This window comes from Desmodus rotundus, chromosome 9, assembly GCF_022682495.2.
Source record: "Desmodus rotundus isolate HL8 chromosome 9, HLdesRot8A.1, whole genome shotgun sequence".
NCBI lineage: Eukaryota > Metazoa > Chordata > Mammalia > Chiroptera > Phyllostomidae > Desmodus > Desmodus rotundus.
The window spans coordinates 76,787,976-76,813,652 of record NC_071395.1 but is presented as its reverse complement, the minus strand read 5'-3'; the positions used below and the strand labels follow the sequence as shown (position 1 = coordinate 76,813,652).

The following is a 25,677-nucleotide window of genomic DNA, read 5'->3' as shown; positions in this document are numbered from 1 at the left end:
CCAATAGGCGCCGATGTGCTCAGACAGATACGAGAGCTCACCAATTAGAGTTGCATATCGGGCCAGAGGGGGCGGGCCTATGGGCGGAATTATCTGAATGCCAGGGGGCGTGGTCGTAGTAGGCACAAGTCCCGCCTCCCGCGTTTCTGAGAGTGCTTCTGGACTGCCTCACAGGCCTTATCGTTTCATCTGCGACTGGCTTGGGTCCGCTACAGACCCAAGCTTTCAGAGTTGTAATAAATTTGTCAAAATTTGCACATTATTCTGTGTCTAGTCTCATAATGTAGACTTGAGGTGCAGTACTAGCTCCGAGTCAACCAGTCCTTTGTTCATGCATGCTTTCATTCATTCAAACATCATTTATTTTATTTTTTCATTGATTTTGTGGGGGGAGAGAGAGAGAGAGGGAGATTTGTTGTTTCACTTATTTATACATTCATTGATTACTTCTTGTATGTGCCCCGACCAGAGATCAAACCACAATCTTGAGATATTGGAATGATGCACTAACCAACTGAGCTACCCTGCCAGGATCTCAACCATCATTTACTGAGTACATACTATGTATTACTGGGAATATAGTGGGGGCGGGGGGGCGGGGAATAACCTCGCTGAGCTCACAGGGTAGTGAGGAGGCACACCATGTTCTTAGATGCACTGTTATGGAAGTTTGGTGGGGGAGGGCATTTAACCCTGCTTGGAAGTCAAGGACTAGTTTAGTCAATGAACCTAGAAAAATAAGAGGCTATGGGGAAGAATGTCCCTGGGTGCCCTTTCCCCCTCTTTCTCCATTCCTCTTTCTCTGTCTGCAGTGATTACACTATGGAGTGTATAGTGGACCCCCTATGAATGCTTCTTGGCTCCCTCAGGCTCTGCCTATGTCTTGCTGCCTGAATTGCTCTCCACCTCCTGCTATCCTTGTTTCATTTCCCGTCCTTCTTGCTTCATCCTTCGGTAACAATTTTCAAGCTGACTTACCACAGCAGATGAATTTACTTGAACTCACACCAAGTTTACCGTGGAGGATGCAGGGGAACTGTAACCACTATAGCCTCTCAATCTAGTTGGGAATTTAGGACTCAAAGGCTAAATAATTAGAGAAAAATGCCAAGGAGAGTTTAGGCAAGTACTGCTGTTGTGGAAGATCATACACTTTAAGGAAGGGAGAGGAAGATTATCGAAGGTTTGATGGAGATGGATGGATGTGAAGGATTTGATGGAGTAAAGAAAGAGAAAGGAAGAAGGAATTGCAGGGAGCTGCGAGAATAAGAGTTTGTTAATTAATTAATTAACTAGTTAATGAATTATTGGAGAATTTTTATAAGTTTGAGCCAAACTGATGACTTGCTAGGAGCAATATCTCAAATGCTCTTAGAGTTGGAGTTTAGAAAGAGAAACATGTCATGTTCCATCAACCTGGCTTCAGTAAAAAGTCCAGGATCGTGATTATGTTCATCATCATCCTTGTAGTGAAGACTTTACCACCTAAATAAGGTTCATTGTGTACCAGTTATTGTTCTAAACCCTGCTAAAATCCTAATATTGACTATCGTTTCATAAAAGTATTGTACTATTAATGTCAATTTGTAATGATGTCAACAATAATGTCAATTTCTTGGTTTTGATTATCCTACTATTGCTATGTAAGAAGTTCTCACCCTGGCTGATGTGGCTCATTGGATCGAGTACTGGCCTGCCGACTGAAAGGTCTACGGTTCAATTCCCAGTCAGGCCACATACCTGGATTTTGTGCCAGATCCCCAGCTGGGGGCATGGGAGAGGCAACTGATCCGTGTATCTCTTGCACCTCGATGTTTCTCTCCCTCTCTTTCTCCCTCCCTTTCCCTCTCTCTAAAAATAAATAAATAAAATCTTTTTTTAAAAAAGTTCTCAAGTGGGTGAAAGATACCTAAGAACTCTACTATTTTTGAAATAGCATTATTGAAATATAATATGCAACTATGCATTCCATAAAGTTTACCTGTTTAGCCCTGACAAGTGTGACTCAGTTGCTTGAGCATCATTCATACAAAGTGAAAGGTCTCCAGTTAGATTCCTGTTCAGGGCATACAAAAAAAGTTTACCTGTTTAAAGTATACAATCCCATGATTTTTAGTATATTTACGGAGTCATGCAATTATCATCACTATCTAGTTCCAGAACATTCTCATCATCCCTAAAAGACACTTTGTTCCCATTAGCACTCCCCATATCCTCTCACCACCTACTCCACATTCCTGGGCAACCACTAATGTATTTTCTGTTTCTATAGATCTGCCTGATCTGAACATTTCATATAAAAGGTAGTGTAGAATAGTGGTCTTCTGTGACTGGCTTATTTTACTTAGCATAATGTTTTTGAGGTTCATCCTTGTTGTAGCATTAAATAACTTCTTTGGAGAAATGTCTTCAGATCTTTTGCTCATTTAAAAATTGGGTTGTCTTCTTATTATTGAGTTGTAGGAGTTCTTTATATATTTTAGATACAAGTCCCCTGTCATGTACAATATATGTAAAAATGTTCTCCCATTCTTTGGGTTATCTTTCCACTTTCTTGATGGTGTTCTTTGAAGCACAATAGTTTTTAATTTGGATAAAGCCCACCTTTTCAAATCTTCTCTTCTATTGCTTATGGTTTGAGTGTCAAATCTTAGAAAGCATTGCGTAAGCCAAGTCACAAGATGTACTCCAATGTTTTCTTGTAAGAGTTTTATAGTTTTAGCTCTTACATGTAGGTCTATGATTCACAACGTGTTAACTTTTGTGTGTGGTATGAGATAGGGGTCCAAATTCTACCTTTTGCTTGTGGATATCTAGTTGTCCCAGCACCAGTGGTTAAAAAGTGTTCTCCTTTTGAATCGTCTTGGTCCCTTTGTCAAAAATTAACTATTTCTTTGTTTCTGGTCTCTCCATTCTGCCCCACTGACCTATATGTTTATCTTTATGCTCTCTGTGCCATTTCGGTAACTTCCATGTAAGCCTATAATATTTAAAAATAAAAAGTTAATAAATAGCCCTGGCTGGTGTGGCTCAGTGGATTGAGTGCTGGCCTGTGAGCCAAAGGGTTGCTGTTTCAACTTCCAGTCAGGGCACATGCCTGAGTTGTGGGCCAGGTCTCCAGTAGGGTGCACGCAAGAGGCAACCGTACATTAATGTTTCTCTCCCTCTTTCTCCCTCCCTTCCCCTCTCTCTAAAAATAAATAAATAAAATCTTTTCAAAATTTAATAAATAAATAAGCTAATTCAACCCTCAAAATAACCTAACAAGATAGGTATTATCATTATCCCCACCTTACTAATGAGAACCCCAGGCTCCGAAAGGTGAAGTAACCTGCCTTAGGTCACACAATTAATTACATGACATACATGCCAGGTTCCCTCTAACAACTTTTTATTCATTAGTTCATTTAATTGTCATAAACATCCAGTGAGGTAGGTGCTATTATTAGCCTAATTTTGTAGGTAAAGACACTGATGCTCAGAGAAGCTGAGCCTCTTGCTCAGGGCGCCCCAGAGGATTAGTGATGACTCGGGAGCTCACATCCTTAACCGCACTGCCCTTTCATTTCCTATGTTCATGCAAAGACGCACAGATGATGTTGGGTGGCAAAATTTGAGCCAAATTAAAGCTGGTCTTGAATTCCAAGCAGAGTTTTGACATTTTGCCAAATTTGGACCTATTTGACAATGATTTCCAAGCTTTTTTTTTTCTTTTTAAGCTGGAAGACATTTGTACAAATGAAATAATTTAACGTCAGGGAATTAAAACCTAAAGAATTAAGAATTTCCATGAAGGTCCCTTTACTAGTCAAAAATAGTCTGTGTAAGTTCGTCTGATGAAGCCCAATTGAGTAGAGAAATGACCAAGCCAGGAATAGATCTGAACAGAAAACATTAGCTGCCGCCGTTATGGACCACTCATTGCAGTCAAACCAGTCTGCTCGTTGTTTGAGTTTAAAATTGGACTTGGAGGTGACTGCAGGTCATACAAATGAAGACGTCCTCTAGCTAAAAATACACAAGTGGCAGTCTAGGATCCGAGATGAGGGGTTGAATTATCAGACCAAAATTGATACTAAAGTCAGGAGAAAAAGTCAGTTCACAGAGGAAAGAGTAACAGAAAAGTAGACGAGAAGGACTTGAGACACACACACACTCTAGGACAGGAGGAAGCCAGAAAAAACCTGGGAAAGAACAGCTGGACAGGTGGCAAGAGGAATACAGGAAGGAAGAGCTTCACGAAAAGATGTTAGATGATGTAAAAGGTAGAGGAAGACTGAGAAAGGACACAAACTTAATAAGAACGAATTCTCTGACCTAAGATAGCAGTTTCAGAAACATAATGGAAGAGGAAGCTTCCAGGTTGCCAAGAATGTTAATGAGACACTAGAGGCAATGGGAATTGACTATTTACCTGAGAATTTAAGCATAAAAGAAAGACATGAATTTGGACTGAAGCAAGAGGGTGAAGAGCAACTGAGAGGAGTAGGAAAGTAGATTAAAATCATGGAACTGACCCTGGCTGGTGTAGCTCAGTGGATTGAGCGCAGGCCTGCAAACCAGAAAGTCTCTGGTTTGATTCACGTGCCTGGGTTGCAGACCAGGTCCCCAGGTCCGGGTGTGTGAGAGGCAACCACAGATTGATGTTTTTCTCCATCCTTTTCTCCTCCTCTTCCCCTCTCTCTAGGAATGAATAAATAAAATCTTTTTTAAAAAAAAATTTAAAAATCATGGAACTGTCAGGTACATTGGAGATTTTCTTGTCCAAACTCCTGTTCAATGCAGGAAATCTTTCCAAAGCATATAGAGCCCTTAAACATCTCCTTCTACAAAAGTTTAATGCACACCTCCAGGTGCAGTGCTTGTCAGGGTGCCAGGGCGCAGAGGAGAGCCGACTAGATCTGGGCTGCTCGGTGTAGTCGTACATGTTGGGGCACATGCCTGGGGTGCAGGCTGGGTCCCCAGTGGGGACCATGTGAGAGGCAACCACACATTGATGTTTCTCTCCCTCTCTTTCCCCTCCTCCTCCCCTCTCTCTAAAAATAAAATAAATAAAGTCTTTAAAAAAAACAATGTAAATGCTATGTAAATAGTTGTTATACTGTATTGTTCAGGGAATAATGACAAAAAATGTCTCTCCATATTCAGTACAGACACAACAACCATAGGCCTAACTACATAGCACATGTCAGCAACAATGTAATGTTTTTCCCCAATATTTTTGATCTGAGGTTGGTTGAATGCCCTGCAACTGTAATGTTTTTAGTTTTAGTGATTACGAAGTCTTGCAGAATTTGTTACCAAGATTTATTACAGGGAACAGCTGCTTATGCTCCCCCTGACTATTTCTCCCTCCCCCTAAAAACCACTTTCACCAGTTGTAGCGGATTATTTTGGCATTTATTGCCATATCTTCAAGCAATAAGCTTGAATTGGTATTTCCTAACTTTTTACTTTTAGGCATTATCTACTCACTCCCCACTGTAGAGAATGGAGATCCAACTCTCCCCCGGACTCCCAATGCGTATATGAATATGAATTTTATAAATTTGACGTATGTCAAGGAAATGCTGCTGCAGCTGTCCTAGGACGTACCCTCTATTTCTCTCCCTGAAGAAAATGATGTTTTTTATTAAAGATTTTATTTACTTATCAGAGAGAAGGGAAGGGAGAGAAAAAGAGAGGGAAAGAAACATGGATGTGTGAGAGAAACATTGATCGGTTGCCTCTCACACCCCCCCAACCAGGGACCAGGCCTGAAACCCAGGCTCGTACCCTGACCGGGAATGGAACCATCGACCTTCTGGTTTGCAGAATGATACCCATCCCACTGATCCACACCAGTCAGGGCAAGAAAACAATGTCTGATGAGCTCTGAGGGAGCAAATAGCGGTGTTGTTCTAGACCAGGGCAGCTGCAGGGATTTGTGGCACTCCAGTTCTTCGGGCTCCACTGGCCTCCTTTAACAGGGCCCTGACCTGAGATCTGGGGTGGGGAGAGCCACTGTGCCACTGTCCTAGCCCCTGGGATGAGCAATGCCAACCAGAAAAGTTCAAGCAGATGAAGGGCTTCTCTTAAGATCATGGACAGGCAAGCCAGAACTAGGGCATAAAGCTTGACCCAAAAAAGTCATTTACCATCCCTGGAAGGTCAGATACTCCCCCAGAGTCTGTTTTGTTGCTGTTGTGGGGTGGTGGTAGGCACAGAGCCCTTTGTAAGGACCCTCATATCACACTACAGGATTGAACTCCGTCCTTCTATCCCTAAAGCCCAGATGGCTTGCCTCCTTATCTCAGTGTGAGAGTCCCTTCGGTGTTCAGTTCCTGGAGAAGATGTGGCAAGTGAAATTTTGTCTCCCACCAGGTTAAAGGCAGGGAAAGAATGTGCTCACAACACTGAGTCAAATGGCGCTCACGACAGCGGGACAAGCTCAGACGGCCCTCTGCCCTGCACAGTTACTGCATTCCTGAATAGTGGGGAAATCAATACTCGGTGAATAGAAGTCTGGCTTTCAGACTGAAGCATCCTGACTTATAAATACCACTTCAGAGGCAATTTATCTGACTTGATTGATTTTCAGTTGTCAGCTGGCTTCTATTTTGCTTTTTAAAAGTATCTCCACTCCTCATCCTTCCTATAAAGGAAGAGGCGAAATAGTGTATAAGAAGAAGCCTGAACTAAATCAAAGACCTGGATTCTAATTCTGGCTGTGCCACAAACTAGCTGGGTGTGCTTGGATAAATCACAACTTTTGTATGCTTCAATTTTCTGCAAATTGAAATGATAAGCCTGGATAATTTTGAAGGTGATTTATAAATACATGAGGTCTATCCAGAAAGTATCTAGCCATGTACTATGAAAAATAGAGGCCTTTATTGAAGAAGAAACAAGAAACATTGTACATAGGACAATGACACCACCTCGGTCTCCTTCAAAGTAGGCACCTTGGGACCTCACACAGTTCTCCTGTTCACCATCAGCTGCCCCATTGTATTTTCCTGAATCTCATCGACAGTCTGAAATCTCTTCCCTTTCAAAGGTGATTTTAGTTTTGGGAAAAGCCAAAAGTTGCAGGGCGCCAAGTCTGGATGGGGTGTGGGGTGGCCTGAGCACCCAGGCGATTTGATGTTTCACCAAAAATTCTGCACAAGACGTGATGCATCGGCAGGCATGTTGCCATGATGAAGCTGCCAGTCACCAGTTGCCTATAGCTTTGGCTTTCAGAATCATCTGAATAGTTTCCAAGCAGGAATGTTCAAGCTTAACACAAAATTTGAGGCAGATTCTTTGCTCTACTTGCTTAGTCATTTTGAATGCAATGGCCATACAGTGCACATGCTCACTCAACCGCGACTACAACCCCCACTGACTGGTACAGTGAAGTCGTCATTGTTCACACATGCGCATTTCAGTCCACTCTCCTTGGCTCCAGGTTACATCGATGTTGCACAAACCGTTCTCTTTGTATTAACAATGGTTGTAATTTTTCCAGACGGACCTCAAATATATGTTTGAGTGCAGGCCCCATCTCTAACTGGCTAGGTAGCCTTGAGAAAGTTGCCTTGGTTTACTATTAAAAAACCAGGATGAGGTCCCGGCCCCATAGCTTGTTAGTTAGGGTGGCATCACAAACCAAGGCTGCAGGTTTGCTCCCCCGTCAGGACACACACAAGAATCAACCAATGAGTGCATAAGTAAGTGCAACTACAAATCAATGTCTCTCTCTCCCTCTCCCTCTCTAAAAGCCAATAAGTAAACATTTTAAGATAAATAAAGGGATAAGTCTCTATTGTGCAGGACTAAATAAAATAAGGTATAACAAGTGTCTGATGTGGTGGTAGTGCAACAGATGTTTAGCCTGGGGTGCCGACTTTAAGTTAATTATTTCGAACAAACACTTTATTTCAATATAAGAGCGACCTAAAACATTTTTTTCAATAACAGTTTACACTCAATATTATTTTGGATTAGTTTCAAGTGTACAGCATACTGGTTAGACACTCATATGCATTACACAGTGTTTTCCCCAACATTTCCAGCACTCACCCGGCACCATACGTAGCTATTGCAATATTATTATTATTTTTTAAATTTTTATTGTTATTCAATTACAGTTGTATGCCTTTTCTCCCCATCCCTCTACCCCACCCCATGCAATATTATTGATTATATTCCCTGTGCTGTGCTTCACATCCCCGTGACTGTTTATAACTATCAATCTGTACTTCTTAATCCCTTCACCTTTTTCACAGGTGCGACTCTTTAAAAAATAACTTCACCTGTGTAATCTCTTACAAAGCAAAGGCTCCTAATTTCCAGCCTGACGAACCCAGATTTTACATACAATAATGTCTTGACAACTCAGTTATGGAGATTTGTTTAATTAATTTTTGTGTTAATTTGGCTAAAAGTTTTTCAACCCCTAACAATTGAGAATCACTCTAACTTGTCTGCACCCATTCCTTTACTCTAAATCCATTCTTCTAAACAAATTTGGTTTGCTTCTTGTTAGTAGAGAAGCTTAGAACACCTTGGGGCCTTGTAGGTCATAAAATTAGTGCCGAGAGACTCTCACAGCAACGTTTCCACAATCCAGCATTGCATGATATATCAGAGCACCGTTGGAGCCCAAATAAAAAATAAAAAAAGTAACTCAATGTAACCACACTCACAAAAGTCATGCAGTTATTTGCTTAGCAATTTATTAATTTATGATAAGGGTAGTGTTCTAAGCCCATAAGGTATCAATGTTCCCCCATCCAGAAAAGCCATTCCTTTGTGCTAGAAGACAAACAATTCATCAGCAAGTAGCTTGGTAGGCACGGAGTCAAGTCTTGAGGATCACCTTCCTGAGCCATGGTGACGTCTGACAGAGCATTGCCATGGTGACCCAACACAGTGTACCAAATGTAGCATCTGTCAACCTCCGCATTCTTTTAGCTTCTCTCTTCCAGGGTACCACCTGACCACGCCTCTCTGACCCCCCTCATCTATATCTGGTGCGCACTATCTATAACTGGTCCAGTGGATGAGATGCCACTTAATTATAATCACAATCTGGTCTGCCTTCTCTTTTTTAAAAAAAGGTTTTATTTATCTATTTTTAGACAGAGGAGAAGGGAGGGAGAAAGAGAGGGAGAGAAACATTAATGTGTGGTTGCCCCTCCCACGCCCCCTGGCCTGCAACCCAGGTATGTGCCCTGACTGGGAATTGAATCAGCGACCCTTTGCTTCGAGGTCCGGTGCTCGATCCACTGAACCACACCAGCCAGGGTTGGTTCTGCCGCCTTGAAGTTCTACTGGGTCACCATGATGGAAATTTGTGTGTGATCCCAAACTCTTCAAGTATTCACTCATGTCCTACCCCCACCAGTAGCTAATCTCACCCTTCCTGTGTGGGTTCTACAAGTTAACCACAGAAACAGCCAGATTTCCCTTCCATCTAGTTCTTGGGCACCCTTCATAGATAACTATCAAGTGTTGCCAAGAAGGGTATTCATTTGAAGCTTCGAATGTATGACATACCCCTAAATATGTCACCTTTGGGGGTTGTTTTTGTTTTGCTTTGTTCTGGAAAACTCATGGCAATGTTCTCGTTAACCAAGGCCTTCCACTGAGCGTTTTGAAAGTGCTACTTCTCTTAAAAGATGGAATCTGACAGAATTCTGCTTCGTTTCTCTATCTCAACTTCTATACCTTGGCTTCTCTGGTTTTAGTCTGATTCCATTTAAACCCTCTGTTCTTATTTTCTGCCCGTGTTTACTTCAGTTTCTCCTCAGCCTCTGTTTGTTATTTTTCCCCTTTGAGCCTCAGTCTTAATGACTCTGTGATGGGAGTCTCTCACGATCCTTCTCTCGCATATTTTCCCCTACCTCTACTATACGCTTTCTCTCCCTCCAACTCTGTGTTCCCTTCTTTCCCTTGTTCCTTCATTTGGATGTTTATTGAACCATTCTACCCCTCCCCCTTTTCTCTCTGTGATTCTCCACAGTCTCTTGGCCTATTCTTCTATCTCAATGTACATCCCCGATTTGGACTTTTTCTCATCTTCCTACCAGTCTGCCTGACAGTTCCTGTCGGTCTGTGTTCTGCACTGTCGCTGCTTGTCCTTTGTCTCTCTGCCTGTCTCCAACACCACCTATTTCCTGCTCTTTTTCTGTCAATAAATCTTTCCACTGCCTGCCTCCTCCATCTTCTGCTCTTTTGCTTCCCAGCTCCCCTGACAAATCCCCCCTCGTGTCTTTCCACCTCTCCTCTCTCTCCCTGCTAATCTCTCAGTCTGCCGCTATTACCTCCGTCCCGTCTCTCCTGAGTCTGGCTGTTCCTCCTTGTCACTCACTCTCAATAAATCACTGTCTAGACTATCTGTGCCTTCCACCCTTGGGGTCCCTTGCTGTCAGACTTTTTTTTTGTTTTTTGTCCTCTTTGTTTGTGACCATTTTACCAATTCCATGGTTTGGGTTTATTTCAAGCTTCTATAACAGTCTTTCTTGATATTTCTGCCAAGGATTCTCTGTCATACACTCCATCTCCCTTTGCCTCCATCTCTGCAATGCAATGAATCCTCTCTCTTTCTATCTGTTCCTCAGTCTCTGTATGCCTGTCTCTAACATCCCCTTTGTCTTTCTGTAGCTCAGCTTTTCTTTTTGGCAGGTTTTTTTTTTAAATCTTCATGTCCATTGTTTTTGCTCCTGTGTCTTTTCTGTGGGTGATTAAGGGTTATCTCATTTTGTCCATTGTTTAGCAGAGTAGCAACCTTAATCTGCTCTACACTTCCCATAACCTGGACTGTTCTGCCTGAAGAAAGGTGGGGGGGGGGGGTCTTGTACAATAGAAAAAAAGAATGCAGCCCTGGCTGGATAGCTCCGTTGGTTAGAGCATTATCCCAACACACCAAGCTCGTGGGTTCGATCCCAGGCAGGGCTCATGAATGCAGACTTAAGGGAAACAACAAATAGGTGTCTCTCTTGCTTTCTCTTCCTTCCTTTCTCTCTCTAAAAATCTTTTCTTTTAATAAAATAAAAGAATAAAATGTTTTTCTTTTATTTACTTTTTAAAATATTTTATTTATTTATTTTTAGAGAAAGGGGAAAGGAGGGAGAAAGAGAGGGAGAGAAACATCAATATGTAATTGCCTCTTGCGCACCCCCTACTGGGAATCTGGCCTGCAACCTAGGCATGTGCCCTGACTGGGAATCAAACCAGTGACCCTTTGGTTTGCAGGCTGGTGCTCAATTGACTGAGCCACACCAGTCAGTGCCTAAAAAAAAGGAAATGTTTTTAAGGCAGCAGCAGCAGAAGCAGCCGGGGAGAAAGGAGAGCTTGTGAATGACTTCCAGAAGAGACAGGCATTCCTCAATCCCTCTGCAGCCAAAAGGAAGCCTTCCCTCAGCTGCTTCTGCCTCTGCCTCATTCTTCTAAGAAACCCTGGGCCTAGGAAGACCTTGCACTGTGCACCAGAATAGGTGTTTGAGTCCGTACTAGGGCTCTGGACTTCTGCACTGTCCTAAGAAGAGAGACCTAACCCCATGTTCCTTCCTCTAAAAATATGTGTTTGCTTTGAAAAGGTCAAGAGAGACTAAAGAAATTGAAAAGGCAGATGCTGGACACAGGAGAACTAAGGTTAAGTACAAACACAATATAGTGAGGTTTTGAGAAACAGAAATATCAGCAGCAATCACTATGACCCAGGTTCTTCGGTCTCTTGGCAGCTGTTATGTCTAATAACTACCGGCTACAGACAGCACTGCTGTGTTCCCCTCTCACTGCCAGAATTTGGTCATATGTGAGGTCTCTCTTCCCTCTGGCCTCACCCCCTCCCTACCAGATCTCTCTAATACTGGTAGAACTTCACCTTTCCTCATCTGTCCCTGTGCTAAAGCAAAGGGTTGCTGCAGTCTCATGCCTCCTCCCACACTTTATTGGTAGCACTGGCTGTACCTCTGGTACTATTAGTTTTCTAGAAAGGACGGTTGGTTATCTGATGATGAAATTCAGTGAACAATAGCCCAGATTCTCACCCACCCATGACCATTAGCATTTCTTCCCAGATCCTAGGAATGGGGGAGGGGTGTGAATTAGCTGAAAGAGGAACTGAGATACTGAATATCCAGTCCAGTCCCAACAGGGGGGCTGTGCATTGAAGATCACCATCTCCTTGTCCTGATCTTACCTCCCCCAAGACTGGCAGAAGAGGAAGTGGGGCCTCTCTCTGGTCTTTCAGGCTGGAAGGGGAATCATCCCTGGTGACGGCCTCACCATCACGTGTCCTGGTGCCCAGGGATGGGTGAATGAGGCCAAGGCCACAGGACATTGCTGACCAAAATGCGAATACCTAGCGTGATTTTCACGGTTCCCACAGTGGCCAGCCCAGTTCCACCAAGGACAACCAGAGCAGGAGGCACCTGATGGTGCTGCTGGATCAACCACAGACCCACCCACCCCAGTGGTACCAGGCAGAAAAGGGCCAGGGTGGCTAAGGTGGCCCAGCTGGCCACAGAGAAGGCCAAGGATTGGGGTCTGGCAAGAAAGCAGTAGCGACTTCTTAGGCTCAGGCAGGCGGAGTTCAGCTCTAGGAGCAGAGACACCAGAGAGAAGCCCGCATAGTGGCCAGAGAGAATGGTGGTGCTGAGGCAGCTCACTATCTGGGGAGCCAGGGTCAAAGGTTAGAGGACCTTCCATGACCTACCACCCAATCATGTCCCAATATCCACCCTTCAGAGAGGAGCTCCCAAGCATTTTCTGACACTCTCTCCCCCCAAACACCCAACCTTTATGCTTCCCCTTATGTCAGGAGCCTGAATGGCCTTGAAACAATCTTGCCAGGATGGAAGCAGCCTAGGCTCAGAGGCAGTCTTCCCTGGGGCCGCAGCATCTGCACAGGACCCCCCTAAATTCCATTCCTGGCCTTTCACGCCCCATTCCCACTCCCAATACGGGGGCTCCGCCTTCTCAGAAAAGCTCTGTATTGGTCATTTCTGCAGCTGACAGGACCCCTGTGGCAACCCAACTCCCGAGCTGTGGCCGGCAGTCAGTCCCCTCCCTTCGATCCAGCCCAAGGCTGGGAGGATCAAGCCCAGGGGAGGCGCGTGTCGGAGACTCTCTGGGCAGTCATAAGACATAAAGCTGATGAAGAGACTGGGGTCCTCAGTCTGGGCACACCTCCCTTCCCGTCCAGCCTCTCCCTGAGTCTCACCACCAAATGGTGACAGAGAAGGTCCCAGGCCTGACCCAAGGTCTGGTTCCGCAGCATGTCAGCTCCATCAGCCAGGAAACAACCTGTATGCAAAGGGGGTAGGGGTGGGTGGGCCTTAGGCTTCCCCCAAGCCCGATGTACAGCCTTGAGAGGAATCTCCAGCCTCTACTTTTTCCAGTTCTTTAGTTTCTCTCAGCAAAGCTGACAGAAGAGGACCTAGAATTACTGTTGGAAACTTGTCTCCCACTCCCAAACTGGCCCAGCCTTCCCTGTAGACTCACCTACAGATACAGCCACCAGCATCAAGGCCCAGGGCTGGTGGCCATGAATGGGGTCAGCGGCCATCTGAGGACATAGCCCAGAGGAGATGGGGGACCACAATCAGTGTGGCACAGACCCAGATCCCATGCTCCTGGTGGGCACTCCCACCCACCCATGCCAGCATCAGACTGTCAAGATTTAGCATCAATTTTAAAGGTGCTTGCCAGGACTTCTAATGTTAGTTTTCCATCCTTTACCCTCACCTAGGCTCCTCCCGAAGCTCTAAGCCCCTCACCCGAGCAGTGCCCCAGCCCCTGTGAGCAGGCTGTGCACCAGGGAGACACAGATGTCCCGCCACTTCCAAGGGTCCTATGCAGCTGCAGATCCCAGCAGGCAGCAGCTGCAGCACCCAGTGCATCCCGCGGAAGGCGGAGGAGGCGGCAACGGTCATGAGGAGCCCCGAGGGCGCCAAGGCCTGGAGGGCGGGGTAGCACCGGATCAGTTCCTTGGGCCCCTGTACACTCGGCCTCGAGGCATCCAACACCCGCTATGCTACTGAGATGGTGAACCGGCCTCCTGGCAGGGCTGGATCCCTGAGCTCTCTGGAATCTGCTGTAACTTTTCCAAGGTCTCGCCCACAATCTCTCGGCTGGGCGGTGATTGGAGCAACCGTACAGCCACCGCCCCTAGAGACAAGGCAACCGATCACGTCCCGCCCTAGCAACAGACCTCGGGGTTATGGGCTCCAGGGGACCCTGCAGTGCGATGGAGCTGGGGCAGACTTCCAGGACGTCGATAGAGGTCTTCCCTAACTCTCTGTCCTGAACTCTCCAGAGCTTCTGAAATAGGTCACTAATCTCACCTGACACTCCCAGAGGCCCCGCCCCACTAACTTTCACCTCTTCTCCCTACTCTAAAATCTCACCTGCTGATAATCCCTCCCACCTCATCCACTCAGATCTGGTGTTTGAGGGCAGGGCAAACCCACTTTCACTAGCTTCAACCTCACTGCCACCGCACTGCTCCACCCCCCGCCCCCTGCCAGTCTCAGTTGTGGGGGAGAGGGCACTTCACTTTCTTAAGAGTCACCCCTTCTACCTCCGGGGGTTTGCAGGCCTCTAACACATCCCAGAAACCATATAATTCTAGGAGCCCTGCCCTCATTGACAGTATTTCTCAAAGAGAACAACAGCTCCTATTTTGGAGAAGCGACCCACTGGGGACTCCTCCCCCAACCATTTTTGGGTGCCCTACGGAAGAGCCTCTATTAGGGGGGCAAAGGGAACTACTCAGCACTATAGTCTTGAAAACACCCCTCCCCCGAGGGTGGTACCTGTTAGGTGGATAGAATATCTCTTCCAATCTGAGGAAGCAAGAGAGGTCACACAGGGTCACCCACCTCAAGGCTAGGACAAAATCAAAGAGAAAAGCAAAGACCCATCATGCTTTCAGCAGCGGGACTCTTAGGATTCCAGAACCTTCCCTCCAGGAGAGGAAAATCTTCCCAACACCTATTTCCTGAAGAGTGAGTGATAGCATTTTGCTATTTTCCATCTTCCTCCATGCCACATCTTGAGCTGGCTGTCAGCCAGAAATTCATAGAGACTTTCCTGTACATGGAGCAGGTGGATTCCAGCTCCTCCCAAAGAATGGACTTCGTAAGCCAACAGGTGCTCCCCCAGACACTCTCGCAGCCCCCTTTCTCCACCAGAACCCCATTAGTACAAGGGGCCAGGGGCATCCCTTCATTCTTCCACACCCACCACTCCATTAAAACAAAAATTACAGTGGTTCTTTTAAATTTTATTTGTTAAATGAAAGCCATATCAAATTAATGTAGCAAATTTGGAAATTACAGGAAAAAAATTACAGCAAATTTGGAAAATTACAATGACCTTATTCCATCATCCAACATAACCACTATTAACATTTCAGAGTATGTCCTCGGTCTTTATCTATGTATCATGCAAGTACATACTTGTATCTTAAAAAAACAAAATTAAGATCGACATTATTTTTATAAACTTTTTAGTATTCAAAGAACATTTTGCTTCCCAAACGCTCTTCCATGGGTCTTTAATGGCTGCGCACTACTCCACCCTCTGGACGGATATGCAACAATTTACTTAAGAAATCTCCTATCGCACGTTTTCATTACAGCAGCAATGAATTCCCAATCAGAAAGTTGCTTCCCATTTTTCTCTAGTGCAATGCTGGCATGAACACCTTTTAACTAAATCTTTCATTATTTTCTTAGGATGAATTCCCAAGTGTAGAATTACTAGGTCAAAGGCCATGGTAATGTTTGATACCTATCACCAAACTTGCATCCAGGCAGACTGTACCAATTTGTAGCCCCATACGCAATGTATGGTAGTGATATTTTAGTACCCTTTTGCCAACAACTGGGCCTTATTTTTTTCTTTTATAGCTTATCATGGATAAAATGCTTGTAACTCTGTTTGCCTCTCTTTAATTACTAATGAAGCACACTTTTTTCCCCCCATGGTTTTATCCATTTCAATTTCTTTTATGAATTTCCTGTATATTTCACAGCTGGCTCTGGTTCCTCGGAGCTGCTTATATAAAAATTATAGGGTGGAGGAGAGGTGGAAGTAGGAGGATGAAACCACAGGACACTTTAATATGGCCCTGCATCTCTGAAGGAGGCAGAAAGACTGAAGGTGGCTGGAAGCTTGCCCTTGCTGAGGCGGTCTGTCCTCCCTCTTCCTGGGGTGCTCCTGGCCCTTATAGGCCCCCTCTGCAGGGTGCCCAAACAGGTCCCTGTGCTCTCCAGTCCTTGCTCTTCACAGGGGTTCTGCCTGCCTCTGTGTGCCCAGGCTGCTCTTCCTCATGTCTTTTCCACGATAGGTGAGGTTGGCAGAGCCACAAATTCATGGCTAGAGGGAAGCACTGTGGCCAGTGAAGCGAGGAGGGGAGGAAAGGATGGAAGCAATGTCCAGGGACACAGTGACCTTTGTTGAAGTTTATGAGTGGACTCAGTCTACCCACCCCTTTCTACCACAGTCCCACACACATCCAGCTTAGGCCGCAAGAGCGTGGTTCAATGTTCTACTTTTCCCTAAATCTTTCAGTTTCTCATCAATGGAGAAGGGGACCCAGCTCCCTGTATACCTCCTCCTCCAAAGTAGAACAGACAGCTTCCTGCAGCCCCAGAACATGGCTACTTTCAGGCACAGAGACTGGGCCAAGGCTGAGCCACACCAGAGCCCAAGTCAAAGAGTGAGATTGGATCAGGAGCTGGGGGTGGCAGGTCTACACTGTCTGATGCCCCAAAGTGGGGGTCACATCCCAGAACTCAGATTCCTGATTGCTGGGGTGGGGGTGAGAAGTTCCTGCCTTGTATAGGCCTGAGCTGAGTCTCACACACCAGCCTGGGAAGTGAAGTGAGGAAAGAGAGCAGTGGTAGCTCCATCAGGAGCTGCAGTCCTGTTTTGGGTAGCAGAGGACACGTGGTGCCACCGTTGCACAATGAGAAGTCCATGTAGAGACTGAGCTCCCACTAGCTCCTCTAATTCTCCAACCCTTACCCCCACCTCCTGGGTTATAACCGTCAGGGAAGGGGGAAGGGCAATAGCTTAAGTGAAAAGCTGTTTTATTCCCACCCCAAGCTCTGAGTCTGCACGAATGGGCTTCTGATTCCCTCAAGCATACTCGACTGGGTGATTTCCCCAGCTCACAGGCAGGTAGAGAAACTGAGACAGGAGGTCTAAGGGTCCCCCACATACTACGTATCCCTGAATCTAGAGTGTGGGCCAGTGTAAGGAAATGCAGGGAAAGGGAAGAGTAGGGGCATGACTACTCTAGACGGGGAGTTTCAATATGAACTGCTCCCTGAGAGACAGCTTACTTCTGGACCTCACCTGGAAAGGCCCGTGGAAAGAATGAGGGGTAAGCAAGAAGGGTCAAGAAAAACACCTGGATAATGGGACAGACAGGGTCTTCTTTGCTCCACTTCTTCCCATTATCACACAAACATGACTAAGGCTGGGTAGTCAGAGCCATCCATTCCCCAGTTCAGTCAGGGTTTCTGATCTAAAATGGCACTCTGGCTGTGCAATCAGGGTGAAGACTCTCCAACGGAACAGGGTGGGTTCCCTTCCCCAAAAGGTTATCATCACCACTCCTGCTGTTCAGACCTTCCCAGCTCGTTCTGTCACCTTCCAGATGAGGGGAAAGCAGCTCCTCCTCCTCCTCGAAGCCAGGGGCAGAGGGCAACAGTTCTTCAACTGGCAGCTTTAGCTGGGTCAGGACATAAAGCTTGCCACTGAAGAACTACTGCGGCTCAGCCAGGTGAGAGTGTGGGAGGTACAGGCTCCTAAAGGCAAAGGGAAGAAAAATGGGAAAGGCCTGAGCAGGGCCATATCACAGGGACACTGTCCAGCTGGCCATCCAAGTCCAGCCCCAGCAGACGCTCAACCTTCTAACGAAGGGTTCTTGGCTCTCACCTGGGCCTGTAGGAGCTGTTAACTTCAGTGAGAAGCAAGAGATGGTTCTAAACATATGTCCCTTTCTTCGCTTTCCAGACCTGAAGCTGTAAAAACTCAGGTCTGCTCTCAACCCCTTAACCCCAGCTACCAATGGAGGACCCCAGCCTACTCAATATTCAGAAAAGGCAGGACCTGGGACCCTGGACACACCCCACCGGCCACCCAGGTACTAGGTGAGAAACTGTACCTCAGTTCCAGGAATGTGAGTTCAGTGATCAGCCCAGCTGACTTATTCCCAGGGAGTTCAGCTGGAAGAAGAGTTTTGGGGCCCTGGATCTGGGAAAGAGCGAGGAAGGGAAGAGATCTAGAGTTTGGAAGGTCAGCAGAGGCTCCTGGGACTGTGAGGAGAGGACAAGGGACCAAAGACTGGAGGGGAGGGAGATTAGGCAGGGAGGTTGGGCAGCCTCCCCAGGACTCTCAAATGCCAGGCATTCCGCTTGCACATTCCGGGTACATCTGGTATGAATTCCAGGCTGTCTGCCGGCCCCTCCATGTCTGAACTTTGTTCCAAGTTCCAAGCCCCGCCCCCACAGTTCCAACGCATGAATCAGCAGGAAAAGCCGGGCCCTGCAGCATGGCCCAGGGAGGGGGCTGGGGGCGTGGCAGGCTTGGGGGCTGTGAGCTGGGGTGGCAGGAGGGTTGTGCTGACACTCAATCCAAGGGCATGTCCATGCCAATGGGCGGGGCCAAGGTGGTCTTGCCTTGAGATTTTTATACTCAGAAGGTAAGAAAGATTAGGGTAGGGGTGAGAGGCTTTCAAATTACAAAACCCTCTTGGGAGGCATGAACTTTGAGGTACCTTCCTTTTCCCAGGTGACTAGTCCCCAATTCCTTCCCATTTCTCTCTCTGGAAGCCGGCTCTGGTAAGCCCATAGGACTTGGCGGCTGCTGAGAGTATGTGCCAAGCAGGTGCCCTTGGCTGCAGGGCGGGGTGGGTCCAGGGCAGTGACCCTCTGACCAGCTGCTCCATCAACCTTCTGGCACCTTGACAGCTTCCAGCCCAGTCTGACAGCCAAGATGACAGGCCAAATGAGTTGGAGGCAGGAACTAGGGCCGGAGGGAGGTGGGGGCGACAGCCTAGTCCGAGGCCACGGGGAGGGGCCAAGAGTTGGCCGAGAGGTGGGGAGAGAGGGAGCCCAGTGATGACTAACCCAGGCGCCCCACCCAGCCAGCCGGTTTCCCAGGCGGTCGGGGCCAGGTTTGGGCTAGGGCCCCCACAACCGAACAGGCTGGGGGGAGGTGCAGAGGTGACCTTCTCTCGGCCCAAGACGGCTAGTGAGGCTGGGGCCGGGGGTAGAGTTTCCAGGCCCTCCTCATGTCCGCTCCCCCCACCAACCGCGGTGAAACCCTAAACCTTTGGGTTGCATAAGGTCCCGGCACCGCCGCCCCCTACTCCTCTCCCGTCCCCCCTTACATAACATCTCCTGGAAGGAATGAGAGGGGCCGGCCCACCCAGAGACCCCTTCTCTGTCAGGACACTCAGCTGACCCTGACCCAGTGAGTGCCGGTAGAGGCAAAGCACCTCTACCGCCACCCGCCCGATCCAAATCCTCCCCAGGCTGGGTAGCCGTCTCCCGTATCCTCGGAGCAAAGGGCGTCGAGGTTAGCCGCCCCCAGCCCTCCGGCCCCTCATCTTCGTCCCAGCTACTCCGCAAGACCTTCCGCTAAGACTCCTGCCCCGAACTCTTTCTTAAAACCTCCTGACACGCTACTCCAGACAGTCCAGGCCCCTCTCCCCCAGAGCGCCCCTGTCTCCACCGCCCCCTCTCCCCTCCCCCGGAAGGGCAGGGTGTGGCCGCCAGAACCCTACTTGCTCCCATTACCCCGTTAGCACGGTTCCCTCCAGTGTGGCCAGGGCCCCAGCTCACACCCACCTGGTGCTGGGTGTGTGGTGGGTGCTGAGAGTAGGGGAGCAAATCAGTGCGTCCGTTCCCTACGGCCGGCGGCGCTCTCTTCCCAACGCCCAGCACACACCGGCTCCAGTCTCCGATCAGCTGGCGGCGTCGTGACGCACAAGTTGCGATTGCACCGCCCAGGGCCAATCACCGCCTACTGGTGGGCAGCGTGACCACACCCACTCGGGGGTGCCAGCCCTTCGCCCTGGTCCCGCCTCTCCGGCCGTCTTAGCTCTGATTGGCAAGGAGACCACCCCTTTGCTTAGTAGAGTTGCACTAAGCCACACCCACCAACTCACGAGCTGGCCAATACATGAAAAGGTGTGGCTCAGCCCTCCTCCTAGGCTACTTGCTTTGAAGGGAGCTACGTCAAAGCAGGGTCCGAAAGAGCAGAAGGAAGTAAAGGCGTGTGTGTTTGCAGTGCATACTGGCCAATGTAGTTCTCCATCTGACACATCATTCCCAGAATCCAGAGCGCTCTGTGAGTTGGCATTTTTAAACTCATCTCTGAATGCGTCCCGGCTAAATCCTTAAAGGGCTACAGCCCCTCCTTTTTTTGAAGCTGTGAGTGCTTCTTTTAGACAACCCCAAAACGGATTCGCTGACCTCTGCAGGAGGCTCTCTGAGGAAAGGTGGAGCAGGCGAAGGAAGCAGCAGGAGTGGGCAGAACTGGAGGTGGAAATCAGCCTCCAGGGTGGCAGACACTTCCACTGGATGGGAACTCCTTGAGGACTGTTGGGTTAGGGAGGACTGTCCATATGGCCACGTCCCAGCTTTCACTGGAGATATCTAGTCCACCCCTCCTGGGAAGGGGTGGGGGGAGGCTTCCTGATCAGGAGACTTTTCTTTCCTTGGAGATGTCTCGTCCCAGCCGCAGCGAAAAGAACCGCTTCCTGACAAAAGATTCATACTTTTCAGCGGTTGCGAAGCTGGGGAGATCCTGGCCCCCTACGACGTCGGACCTCATTGTACTCCCAGCCCTTCGACCCTCCCCCGAAGGCCCTCAATAAAATGGTTTGATACCCGACCCCCTCCCAAAAAGATTCATAGCACAGCCTTCATCTGAGGGTAGAAGGAAGACTTGTGGTCAGAAACTAGGGGACGGGCCGTGCCAAAGTACAGATGGTAGGCAACACCATCCTCTGCCTAATACCCCCATTCTGTACAGCCCCCCAGAAGCTTTCCACTGACTCAGACCTACTTAGGGAAGAGATTTCAACGGTAGAGGCCAATGAGGAGGCTGCTCCTTCCCCTTGGGGCCAATCAGAGTTTAGGGGGGCGGGGGATGGGCAAAACCTGAAAGGAACCCAGTGACTTGGCAAAAGCTGCTGAACTGCGTATTTAAAGGGGCAAGTTTGAGACCCACCCCACCTCATCACTTGTCCGCCTTCACCCTTCCCCAAACCGAACAGAAACATGTAGACAGGGATCCATGATTTTTCCATAAGCGCCAAGTTGGGGGTGAGGGTAACTGAGCTGGAAGGATTAGCCTGAAGTGTGAGATAGTTCCTTTTGTATTAAATAAGTGTTCTGCCAAGTGATTGCTATGGTTCCTAGGAGCTCTAGAATTCTGAACTTGTGTTCAGAATATTGTGCCTTTAAGGAAACTTCCTGCCTTCCACCCCAGTAACAGCTGATTGTTGGAAAGTGTGACCTCAGGGGACGAATCAGCTGTTACCACATCCTCTTTCCTCTTGGTCTGCCCTACTCCATCCGCTTATTCCCTCCTCCCCCACCATCAGTAGGGAGGGAAGGAAGGAGATGGAGCTCCAAATATGGGGGATCTGCTTGTATGTACTTTTCTCTTCCCTCTTTCTCACTCCAGCACTGTCACCATTGGCTCTCCCTTCTCCCCCCAAAACTACTGGTTGGTTTTTCAGAGGTTCTGAGCTTGGAATGAGAGGTATTTCCTGTCAGCTCAGTCAGCTCAGACCCACCCTCTCCTCCCTGGTCTAGTAAGGGAGGCCACCACTGGGGGAGGCCCAGAATGGAGACTGGATGGGTGTGTGGGGGCCCCAGGAATGGGTACTGGGGAAAGTCCAGTGAAGCTGTGGACCAAACCTAGAGGAGAGGAACAGCTGTGAAAAATAAGCTTCCTGCTGTCAGAACCCTGCTCTCCAGGCTACCTGCCCACTACTCCCTGCTGACGTTGCCATATTCCTCCCCAGACAGGGACCTCCTAAGGGGACTCTCCTGGCCTTGCCCATTCACTCCCCTTCTAACTGTTCTTAGACGCCCCCTGGCCCTTGGCTGCTTCTGTTCTTACCCTCCACAGCAAGGGAGCTAATAAGGAGCTTCCCAGGGCTGCAGGTGAAACACACTGGCCCCAGGAACCAGGGGCTCTGGCTGGGAAGTCCTTCAGGAAAACCTAAATAAATATTTTACCCTAGCCCTGAGCTGGGAATCAGGGTCACTGCAGGACAAGCTTAGTGTGAAGTCTCAGGACTGACTTGGCAAGATTGGGAGAAACTGATCGGGGCCTTGGCCAGGCTTGGAAGGAAGAGAAACTTCACCAGCTGACCCATTCCCATTACCCTTAGCATAAAAGTCCCATCCCCTTCCCACTCAAGGCCCTTATAGTAGGCTCTTTTCTCCTACTACAAGATAGGAGTTTTGTTCTGCTAAGTCTCCATCCCCTCACCCTCCCACCATACAGGGCAAAAGTACAGGTTTTGAGTCCAGGGTTTCTCCACCTCAGCACTATTGACATTTTGGATTGGATAATTTCTTGTGGGGCTGTATTGTGGGGGCCAGCATCCCTGGCCCACTAGATGCCATGACAAACAGAAGTGTCTTTAGCCCTGGCTGGTGTGGCTCAGTGGATTGAGTGCCGGCCTGTGAACCAAAGAGTCACCGGTTTGATTCCCAGTCAGGGCACATGCCTGGGTTGCCGGGCCAGGTCCCCAGTAGGGGGCACGCAAGAGGCAACCACACATAGATGTTTCCTTCTCTTTCTCCCTCCCTTTTCTGTCTAAAAATAAATAAATAAAATGTTAAAAAAGAAAAAGAAAGGAGAGGGAGATTTGTGACAGACAGAAATACAAAGGGCTGAAGTCCATCTCAGTCAGAATTTGGAGTGATGGGTCTACAAGAATGCCTAAGATTGCTGACCACCATCAGGAGGTTAAAAAAGAAAAGTGTCTGTAGACATCACTGAATAGTGGGACCGAATTACCCTCAGTTGCGAACCACTGAGTTAGACAAAGTTGGATTCAAATTCTAACTCTTACCAGCTCTTAGTCTGATGAATATACTTAACATCTCTGAGCCTTAATTTCCTCATCTACAAAACTGAACGAATAATAAATCATGGTTTATCGTAGGAATTAAAAAAAGATTATGTTTGAAAACACCTGGCACAGTACCAGGCCCACTGGCCCACAGTCGGTGCACCGAACATTAGCTTCCTTCAGTTTTCTCCCTGCCGGATCAGCAGAGGCCGACCTCACTCGCCACGGGCGGACTGCTGGGCCAGCCGCAGCCTGCCTTCCTGACCACCCAAGCCATGACCACCTGGAAACTCAATATGGACGTTGGTGAAGCAGAGAGAGGCTAATTTTGGTCCCAGGTTCCTCAAAGCCTAAAGGTGCTTGGGTTGGGATTCAAGGGAAATTTGGGACTAGATCTATTACAGAGCATTATACCTCAAGATGTGGCCTGCAGATTACCTGCATCAGAATTACCTGGGGGTGCTTATTAAAAATTCAGGTTTCTGGATCTCATTCCAGACTATTGAGTCAGAAGTACCTCATGAAGTTTGAACATTCTTTTAGGGCTCAGATTGGGGGACGTGTCATTGTGTCCGAAGTCTTAGTGCACCAGTGCTCACCAGTGCAAAGACTTTCCTATTCAAGCAAAGGAAAGAATTCGGATTGGATTCCCTCTCTTGGAAATCCATGTTCATTGGCAGCCAAGGCTGATCCAGCTCTATATATGATTCATTAACCCTAACCAGGTCGTTAATCCTCGTCTTCACTCTCACTGTTTTTCAGATTCAGAATATTACTGGAACAGTTTAATGTATTTTAGAATCTAGGCTACCTCCAAATATTCCCTTTTGAGTATTCCCTTTTATATTTTGGCATTAAAAAGACATAACTTAAGTGAAAATTAAAATGAAAATTCTGGCCAGGTAACTCAGAGTGTCATTCTCACAAGCCAAGGATTCAGGTTTATCCCTGGTCAGGGATCAAAAATCAACCAATGAATGCATAAATAATTGGAACAACAAATCAATGTTTTTCTGTCTTCCTCTTTATGTCTAAAGATCGATAAATAAAAATAAATAATTAAGTGAGAAATAAAGGCACTAGCTCATAAAAATAAATAAAAGGAAACATCTTATGGAATGATTAAAAAAAAAGAATTCTGAGGTTAGTCACACCCAAGGTCATTGTTGCATTGCAAGTCAAAACCACTAGAGGGCAGGGCACACACAGACTTGCAGAAAGAAAAAGTGGTGCCTGCTCAGTCTAGGTAAACTGAGGCCTGAGCAAAAACCAGATGGATCCAATATTATTGGTAGTAAGAAGGCACTACCTCCTGATCATCAAAACTCATCCTCTAGTCTCAGGCATTCGGATCAAGTTGGGGACGCAAGATTGTCAAGGAACACCTAATTTACCAGCTGGAAAAACAATAGAGATAGAGCGAGGGCCAAGGAGTACAGAGAACATTGCTTTTATTTTTTATTTTTATTTTTTAAAATTTTATTTACTTATTTTTAGAGAGAGGGGAAGGGAGGAAGAAAGAGAGGGAGAGAAACACCAATGTGTGGTTGTCTCTCACACAGCCCCCACAGGGGGCCTGGCCCACAGCCCAGGCATGTGCCCTGACTAGGAATGGAACCGGCGACCCTTTGGTTCACAGGCCAGCACTCAGTCCACTGAGCTACACCAGCCAGGGTGAGAACATTGCTTTTAGAAAGAGATAGGCCTGGGTTTGAATCCTATCTGTACCACTTCTTAGCTATGTGACCTTGGGCAAGTTACTTAAGGTATATCCATTTTCCTCATCCTAAAATGGATATAAAAAATTTCTTCTCAAAAGCGTTGTGGTGAGGATTAAACAAAACAAGTTATGTGAAGTGCTTAGCACGGTGCCTGGATCCTAATCAGTGCTTCATAAATGGTGGTTGCAAGTATTACCTATGACCGAGGTCCAATGACCAGTCACATCAAGGGTCCCAGCTGCCCCTTCAAGAAAGAGGGTATAGATGGAATCAGGTCATGGCCCAGCCATTCCTGTCTCCTCTCTAATTTGAACTTTAGTTTTTCTTGTCTTTATGGAATCCCTACACCTCTACACCAAACTACTACACTCTCCTTCTAGGAGTGAGACTCAAAAAACAGTTAGTGATGGCCCTGGCTGGGTAGCCAATTTGCTTGGAGGGTCATCCCCATACACCAAGGTTGCAGGTTCCATCCCCAGTCAGGGCACATATAAGAGTTAACCAATGAGTGCATAAATGAGTGGATCAACAAAAATCGATATTTCTCTCTCTCTCTCTCTCAAATCAATAAATATAAAGAAAATTAGAAACAGCCAGTGGTTTCACTGCAGACAATGGCCTATCTGTTCTGCAAATGAGTCAGAACGGAGACCCCTTGAAGGAGTCATGTAGTTTCGGTGCCAGCACTCCGGTTTTCACTCACTGTCCAGTGCTACGCCTCCCCCCAGCCACTGTGGCATCTGCAAGGCTCTGGCACAGCAAGCAGGCTCTGTGGCACCACAGAAGCTGATCTTCAACAGGAAGTCTTGGGGAACGTTTCCTCCCACGAATTCCAGGCCTCTGGGCCTGGGCCACTTCTCTCGC

At 47.4% G+C, this 25,677-nt stretch overlaps 1 protein-coding gene and 1 long non-coding RNA gene across 2 annotated transcripts; both read right to left on the bottom strand.

The window, feature by feature from the left end:
- Nucleotides 1-12,260: 12,260 nt before the first annotated feature.
- On the bottom strand, nucleotides 12,261-14,406 carry TLCD2 (TLC domain containing 2). The gene is given in 7 exon segments (XM_045199119.1): nucleotides 12,261-12,644; nucleotides 13,196-13,278; nucleotides 13,477-13,556; nucleotides 13,749-13,843; nucleotides 13,845-13,931; nucleotides 14,030-14,142; nucleotides 14,382-14,406. Coding segments are annotated over 7 exon segments (867 nt in total).
- Nucleotides 14,407-15,247: 841 nt separating this feature from the next.
- LOC123480245 (uncharacterized) lies at nucleotides 15,248-19,950 on the bottom strand. The gene is made up of 3 exons (XR_006656162.2): nucleotides 19,842-19,950; nucleotides 18,155-18,243; nucleotides 15,248-17,795 (listed from the first exon to the last, which is right to left on the bottom strand). It is a non-coding gene; the product is annotated as an uncharacterized lncRNA (long non-coding RNA).
- Between the last annotated feature and the right edge of the window lie 5,727 nt (nucleotides 19,951-25,677).